The sequence below is a fragment of the Olea europaea genome, unplaced genomic scaffold (assembly GCF_002742605.1).
Source record: "Olea europaea var. sylvestris unplaced genomic scaffold, O_europaea_v1 scaffold1652, whole genome shotgun sequence".
Taxonomy (NCBI): Eukaryota; Viridiplantae; Streptophyta; class Magnoliopsida; order Lamiales; family Oleaceae; genus Olea; species Olea europaea.
Window position 1 is genome coordinate 115287 of NW_019234179.1, and position 9024 is coordinate 124310.

At 31.4% G+C, this 9024-nt stretch overlaps 1 protein-coding gene across 1 annotated transcript; it reads left to right on the top strand.

Moving 5' to 3' along the window:
• Positions 1-5691: 5691 nt before the first annotated feature.
• Positions 5692-6762, top strand: LOC111377417 (desumoylating isopeptidase 2-like). Its single transcript, XM_023000512.1, has one exon. It carries the CDS (start codon positions 5795-5797, stop codon positions 6443-6445), a length of 651 nt encoding a protein of 216 aa, XP_022856280.1. The 5' UTR covers positions 5692-5794; the 3' UTR covers positions 6446-6762.
• The last annotated feature ends 2262 nt before the right edge of the window (positions 6763-9024 follow it).

Below are 9024 nucleotides of genomic sequence, written 5' to 3' on the forward strand. Positions count from 1 at the left end.
CATATAAACTTGTACATGTTGAACAATTACATGTTTTTTTGTTTTCTAAACCCTATACCCTAAAACGTAAACCCTATACCCTAAACCCCAAATGGCAACCCTCCATTTAAAATGATCAGATGCCATTTGGCCTCACGGGGTATGAATTTCACTCCAAAACTAATAAAATAGTGTTTCGAACATCATGCATGACTTTTAGATGTTGAATAATTACATGTTTTTTTATTTTGTAAACCATATATCTTAAAACATAAACCCTGTATCCTAAAACATAAACCCTAAATAGCAACCCTGTATTTAAAATGACTAGATGTCGTTTCAGGTCATGGGGTGTCGATTTCATTCCGAAACTAATGAAACATCATACATGAGTCGTATAAATTAAACAACTACGCGTGCTATATTTTGGATACTATAATTATTACTTACGTTTTTCTTTTTTGTCAAGTGAAGTGTGGCTTCCTAACGGATTATGAATTAACTGACTATGGATTGAACAAATGTGCCAATCGCAACGTCGAAATGTAATAAAAACTTTCATCCATAAATTTTCACGTGGTTACGGACGTGAATGATCCGAAACGAAAACTAAACGAATAGAAATGTTGGCTATACGTTTAAAATAATCAGATGTCGTGTTGAGTCATGTGGTATCAATTTTACTCTGAAACGAGTAAAAATAATGTTTGGAACATCATAGATAAGACATACAAGTTAAATGATTGTACATGCTATGTTTTGTATAGCATACTTATTGTTTAGTGTAATTTCCTATCGAATTATGGAGTGACTCACTATAGTTTGAACAAATGTGTCGACCACAATGTCGAAATGTAGTTAAAACTTTCACCCCTATACTTTCACGTGGTTACGGGCATGAATGAACCGAAACAAACACTAAATGAGTAGAAATGTCAGTTATACGTTTAAAATGATTAGATATCATTTTGGATCATGTGGTATCAATTTCCATCCGAAACTTGTAAAAGCAATGTTTGGAACATTATAGATAAGATGTACAAGTTGTATTATTGTACATGCCATGTTTTGTGTACCATATTTGTTACATTTTCCTTTGTAGTCAAATGTAATGTACTTTCCAATCGAATGTATGATGTGACTCAATATAGTTTGAATAAATGTGTCGATAGTAACGTCAAATGTAGTAGAACCTTTCATCCCTAAACTTTCACGTTGTTACAGACATAAATGAACCGAAACGAGCACTAAATGAGTTGAAATATTAGTCATACGTTTAAAATGACCAGATGCCGCTTTGGGTCATGGGATATTAATTTTAATCCGAAACTAGTAAAACATGTTTTGAAACATCATACATGACTCGTACACATTGAACGACGACACGTGCTATGTTTGGATACCATACTTGCTACTTATGTTTTTCTTTGTTATCAAGTGTAGTGTAATTTCCCCCGAATTATAGAGTGACTCATTGTAATTTGAACAAATGTAATGAAAGTTTCAATTCATTCATTTTTATATGCATAAGAACGAAAATAAATTTTCACGCGTCATTTTAGGTAGCGGATTGGTTTCAGTTTGAAATGTTCTATGTTTTATATACCCTAAACTCCAGTCATACTTGTAAAATGATCACATGTCGTTCTGAGTTGTAGGGTTCGAATTTCACTTATACATGTTGAATGATTACATATTCGTTATTTTTTTATATCCTATACCCTAAATGGCACCCCTACGAATAAAACGACAATATGCTGTTTTGAGTCAAAAATTCTCGATTTCACTATAAAATTAGTAAATTAATGTTCGAAATATCATCCAATACTATAAATGTAACCATACGTTTAAACAATATACCCAAAACCCTATACCCTAAGCCCAAAATCCTAAACCCAAAACGACAACCATACGTTCAAAATGACCAGATGCCATCTTGGGTCACAAGTTATCAATTTTAGTTCTAAATTAATAAAACAGTATTTGAAACATCATACATGACTTGTACATATTGAATGACTACACATACTATGCTTTGCATACCACACTTTCTACTTACATTTTTCTTTATTGTCAAGTATAGTGTAGTGTAGTTTTCATCCGAATTATAGTGGGGCTCGCTATAGTTTGAATCAATGTGTCGATAAAATATAGTTAAAACTTTTATCCTTAAATTTTCAAGTGGTTACATGCATAAATAAATCGAAATGAACACGATATGAGTAGAAACATCACTCATACATTTAAAATGACCAAATGTCTTATTGGGTCGCGAGGTATCGATTTCACTGCGAAGCTAGTAAAATAGTATTTTAAACATCATACATATCTTGTACACATTGAACAACTACACATGCTATATTTTGCATACCATATTTGCGATTTACGTTTTTCTTTATTGTCAAGTGTAGTGTAGTATAGTTTCTAACCGATTATAGAGTGACTCGCTATAGTTTGAATCAATGTGTCGATGAAATGTTGTTAAAACTTTCATCCTTAAACTTTCAAATGGTTATGAGCATGAATAAACCAAAATGAACACGAAATGAGTAGAAATGTCACTCATACATTTAAAATGATCAGATGCCTTTTTGAGTCATAAGGTATCGATTTCACTTTGAAACTAGTAAAACAGTGTTTGAAATATCATACATGACTTGTACACATTAAATGACCGTACGTGCTATGTGTTGCATACCACACTTGTTACTTATGTTTTTCTTTATTGTCAGGTGTAGTGTAGTGCAGTTTAATCGAATTACAGAGTGACTTGATATAATTTGAATCAGTGTGTCGACGATAACATTGAAATGTAGTTGAAACTTTCATCCTTAAACTTTGAAGTGGTTATGAACGTAAATAATTCAAAACAAAGACTTTTGCAAGCTAAACAAACTAATTTATTGAGTATTTTAACTCATAATAAATATAATGGAATTGGAGTTCCTTACTTCATTCGCAGTAAAGTCTATTGTAATTTTCGTATGAAATAATATTGTTGGTCACTATTATGTGAACTTTATATCGATACTCATGTCCAAATGTAATGAAAACTTCAATTCTCTTTTTGTTATATGCATACGAGTGAAAATAAAGTGAAATGGATAAGAAATTAGTTGAAGTAACACCGAATCATTTAAAACAATAGCGTTTTAGATTAGGGTTCTCGCATTCATTCATTTTATAAGGATACGAGTGAACATAAAGTGGAATGAATACAAAAATAGTTGAAACGACACCTAACTTTTCATTGATATTATGTCGTTTTGAGTCATGTGCCTTGATTTCACTCTAATCCGAGTTGGTAAGACTTGGAACATTTTAGACGACTTATACAAGTTAAATGAGTCAACTTGTTGAATATCTTATCTCATGATTAGAATATAATGAAATTTAGTTACTTTCGTTCATAGTTAAATCTAACACAGTTTACTCATGGAACAATAGCATTGGTCATTATCGCGTGAGCTTTATGTCAATACTTGGGGCAAATATAATGAAAACTTCCATTCGTTTATTTTCATGTACATAGAAGTGAAAATAAAGTGAAGCGGATACGAAAATAGTTGAAACAACACCCAATCATTTAAAACGACATCATTACATTTTGGATTATAGGGTCTCGATTTCACTCCAAAATGAATCAATCATGTCTTGGAACATCACATAAGACTTAAGCAATTTAAACGAGCTATTTTGTGGAGTATTTTATCTCTTAATTGGAATTTAAATTATTTAGCCTTTTAAATATATCATGTTATTTTGGATGACGAGGCCTTGATTTCACTACAAAACGAGTCGATAGACTTAGAACATCTTAAAAGACTTGTACAAGTTAAACGAGGCAATTTATTGAATATCTTATCTCATAATTAGAATATAATCGAAATTAAATTACTTACTTTCTTTCGTAGTTATATCTAATTCACTTTATCTATGGAACAATAGTATTGATCATTATCCTATGAACTTTGTATCGTTACTCGTGTCCAAATGTAATGAAAACTTCTACTCATTCATTATCATGTGCATACGAGTGAAAATAAAGTGAGGCAGATACAAAATTAGTTGAAACGATACCCAATCATTTAAAACATCATGCCATTTTGGATTATGGGTCTCGATTTCACTATAAATTAGTGATAAATTGTTTACTTTAGATAAAACGCCATCAAGTAGTTTATATTGACAGCGTGTCGTTTTGGATCACGGACATTCAATAGCATTCGAATTATAGTTAAAACTTGTTTTAATTAATTTCTATGTGGATACGAAGAAATATAAAGTGATACAAACATGATATTAGTTAAAACGACATTCAATCGTTTAAAAGGCATTATGCCATTTTACTTGTTGGTTTACATTGTGTACGAAAAGTCAAAATAAAAATGGGCATTTAAGTTTGGGAAATTTGGTAAATTTTTGTTTCAGATTGGATATTTTAGATATTTCAAATGAAGGGTGTTTAAGACTTTTAACACATTATAAAGTAGACTAAATGCTAATTAACCAAAAAGTATTGACATGGCCTATTTTACAAAATATTATTGTTGACTAGGCTTTTTAAACAAATCCCTCCCAAGTAAATGCAATTTGCATCATGGAAAAACGTGCAAAACATTACTATATATTAGTTACAGTAAAAAATCACGATCTTTTATTACTCTGCCATATTCCATTTAATGCAAATTGCAAAATAGTACCAATTTGCTAAGACTTCAATGATATCACAGAATATCTATTTCATCACACTAATGTTGCAACTAACATGACATTTAAATATTTTCAACAAGCAAATACTTAAATATCTAATTTTTTATAACACTTTCTATTAAATTGCCATCTTTGTTTCCACTTATCAACTTAACACTAATTAGATTAAAAAAGAATCATATGTTGCAATTTTCAAAATCACCTACGTTATTTACTTATAAGCCCATATGTATATGTTCAATATCTCATACTCAGAACACTCTACTACATATTTTTTTATCAATTTGCATATATATCTACATCATGAAGAATAAGTAGAGAAATAACATTTTTTCAAATTTGCAGTAACAGGAAGAAAGTTGAATTGTTAAGTATTTTTGGTGTAATTCAAAGCAATAATGAAAAATATGAAGAGAAAATTGAGTCATACAAAAAAAGGAATAAATTTAAAGGTCTAAAACAGCCCACCCTATTGGTATAATTCTTCCTGGCACAAATTTCTCTATTTTTTTTTTTGGGCATAAAATCGTATTAAAAATGAAAAATCGAGGAATCATTCATACTTGAGAATAGCCCACTCTGAAATTGGTTCTTAGAAGTGGTTATTCACGTATGGGTACTTTTTTTGGCGAGTTTCGATCTTGGAAAAATTGATAAAACCTTCATACCAAATTCCTCATTTTACTCAAGAAGACGAAGGAAATCGATTTTGAATGGTAGAAGGATCTGGAGATGAAGAAGCCAAGAAGAAAAATTAGGGGAATTGGGGATTGTGAAGAGAGAGCAAAGATGATGGATTTAAGATTCTGGAATTCAATTGATTTGAGAAAAGAAAATGGGGAATTAAGTTTTCTAGGATGCCGAATAAAGATGTTTTAGGTAGTTTATAAATCCCCCTTTAATATATTTATTTTAAAAACATTATTCTGGTCAAAGGCTAATATCCAATGTGTATTATAACATAGGCTATTTGACCCAATTACCACTAGAATAAATACCCTACCCAGGACCAGCAGCTAATGCTTCAAGCTTTATACATCACTTGAAAGACTAGTTGTCACACAGAAAGAGAGAGAACGAGAAAGTGTTGAACTTAATTAAGATGGCAGAAGTGATCCTCCACGTATATGACGTTACAAATAGTAATTCCAGCAATGAAACCCTAAATTTCGCCCTCGTTCAACTCAATAACTTCTGTAAAGAAGCCATCCCTATCGGCGGCGTCTTTCACACCGCTGTCCAGGTTTATGGCGACGAGGAATGGGGATACGAGCAGTGCGATAAAGGCACCGGTGTTTACAGCTGTCCCGCCGGCAAAAACCTGATGTACACATACCGTGAACGTATAGTTCTCGGAAGAACAAATTGCTACGCTGCCAAGGTGAGTCAGATCCTAAAAGAACTTAGTCAGGACTGGCCGGGAATTAAGTACGATCTGCGGGCAAAAAACTGTAACCATTTCTGTAATGAGTTGTTGCAGAGGCTGGGAGTGCCCAAGCTTCCGCCATGGGTAAATAGGTTTGCCGATGTCGGAGATATTGCCTGTGAAACATCACAAACTCTTCAAAAAACTAAGGATGAAATGTTAACGGCTGGAAAAGAGGCATGTAAGAATGCCATTGATAATGCTATTAAGACTCCCAAGTCTCTTATCAGTTTAAGCAAAGGTACTCGCCTTCGAACAGAGCAATTTAAACCAAAGTTCTTTGCTGGACGAATTGCTAAATCAGATGAAGAAACCGGTGAGAAGTAAACCCTTGGGGACTGGAACTTAACCCAGCCATGACCATGTAAAATGATGGCCTAGTCGTATTATACTATATTCGAGTCCTATCTCTATCTTCATGCATGTTCGTATTGGTGTCCGTGTCCATTTGTAGTGTGCTATTTCCCTGTGAAAAATTCTATGAGTACGGGTTTTCTCTTTTCCTTTTACCTACCTGCCTATTTCTCTTATATTGAGTGATGTGTAATGCGTTATTGCATCAATATTACTGTTATTGTACCTTTATCGCCTTCTTCTCTCCCCAAAACTGTTGATAATTTTCTTTGATCAACAATTTTCACCAACAACTAGTTTAACAAAATTGTTAGACCAATTTGTCAAAAAACTTAACCGGTTAAAGTGAATACAATTTGTTTACTTCAACGGTCGCTATCTTTGAAGGGTTGTTTAATTAGAAGAGAAAAAATTATTTAGTTCTTACTTGTGAAACTTATTTGTTTGATTGTGTCTTGGAAACTATTTGATCAGACCACGCAATGCATTAAAGAAATCAAGAATATTTGTGTGAAATAATATGCGGATTAAAAAAATTACTAAAGAAGGACCATAACTAGTTTATAATAATGTTTATAAATCTCTATGCAGCGGATATAGGAAAAAGGATAATTATACAATAGTATAAAGGCTGGTAATCAATAGTCATCTTATATGGCATACATGTATTACTTTGTTATTTGATGCATGAAGCAATAAAAAACTATCAAATTAATACATTAAAATGTTGGACAACTACTGTTAGTCTTCACTATGAATAGTATTATTTTTTTATTATTTAAAATTAAGAAATAAAAATTTGTGGCTGATCCTTTACTAGTTATAGGACTAAATTCCTAATTAAGGGAGGAAAAATTCTAGCTACAAAAACTAGCATAAATTCATATGACAGGAACGAAGCATAGTTCCATAAGCTAAATGAAGAAAAAGTAACTTTACAGCTAATAAAATTGTTTTAGGGGGAGAGTCAAAAATTGTGTATTTTATTTAGAACCACTGTCCTACAATAAGGATTATGGAGGAGAATAATCATTCATAAATACTAATTAGTTCATAACACTCATTCTTGAATAACTATTTAATAAACAGTTGTTTCACTAAAACATTGTCTGGTAAAAATTAAGGAGACAAAAACACTAAATGAAGGGAAAAGATTTCAAAGAATTTGAAGTAATCAAATGTTGCCTCTTTAAAACATTGTTATGAAAATCTAATTGGACAAAATCCGAGTGAAGGAAAAAGAGTACAATCACTCCCTGATTCCATGAAATAAAATTCTCGTATCGAGCTATCCATATCTTGTTCGACAATTCTTCCATCGCCACCATCGTTATGAAAATTGATTTTCATTAATTATGGCATAATTCATTGTATATTTTTTTTATTAAGTGAAACTTGATGAATGGAAGATGAATTGAAAGAAAGAAGTGAGAATTAGCTAAAAACAATGAAATTTAAAATACGGGGACTAAATTGCAATATTTTAATAGTTGATACGGACCTTAGAATGAAGGTCGAAGAAACTACAGGTTCAATTGGATAAATTAGAAGTTAAAAGACCGATATTACAGGAGAAAATGACTTAAAATAATCAAGAATTAAATTTGGGGACCAAAATGTAAAGTTTTAAATAAAGCATATCTGGGTAGCTACCCAACTATGAAGCCAAGCGACCGCTCGACTTGAATGTTCAAAAAAGGTGGTTGAAAATCTTGCCCGAGCAAATCACCAGTTTCCTACTAGGTGACCATCCAGGCTAAATCTAGCAAAATTGGACTATTTTCCATTTCTTCCAGAATTCTATATGGAAATAACTTTCTTGCACGATTTTGACCTAATTTCACCTCTATAAACACAAAATATGGACAGCTAACATCATACACCTCTCATATATATATAAGAAATTGTAAGAATTCATACAATTAATGATTAAATCTTGACTTTTGAGCAAAGAAGAAAAGGAGCAAGTGGAGATTCATCAAGAAACCATTGAAAAAAAAATACAAGATTTCAATATTCTTTTTCATCTTCTCAATTTATCAAAAATTTGGGTGAAATTTTCAAATTAAACCTTTTTTTTTGTGTAATTTTGCAATGCTACGCTAAATTTTCGATTACTAAGATGTAGATGAACCTTTATTATGAAGCTTTTAATATAAATTAAATATTTTGACATCCAATATGCTCGTGTTCTTGAATTATTGTTATTGTGATTAATGCTTTAAATTGTTTGATCACCAATTTAATGAATTTGTGAATTTTATTGATTTCGGGAGAAACAATAAAATAGATAGTCCTTATAATAACCATTATAACATCTAATATTGATTTATATTAAAGATGAATTAATAAGGGGGGATTTGAAGCCTTAGAGTATGTTTGATTGTCTTTATTTTCAATGGAAAATTTTACTTTTTTCATCCAAATTTCTACTTTTGAGGTGTTTGATTGAAGAAATTATGGAAAATATTTTTCAAGTTTTGGTCACCTTACTATATTTTCTTCAAAAACAAGAAAATTTTCTTTAGGGAGGGGAGATTTTTTTCTAGGTA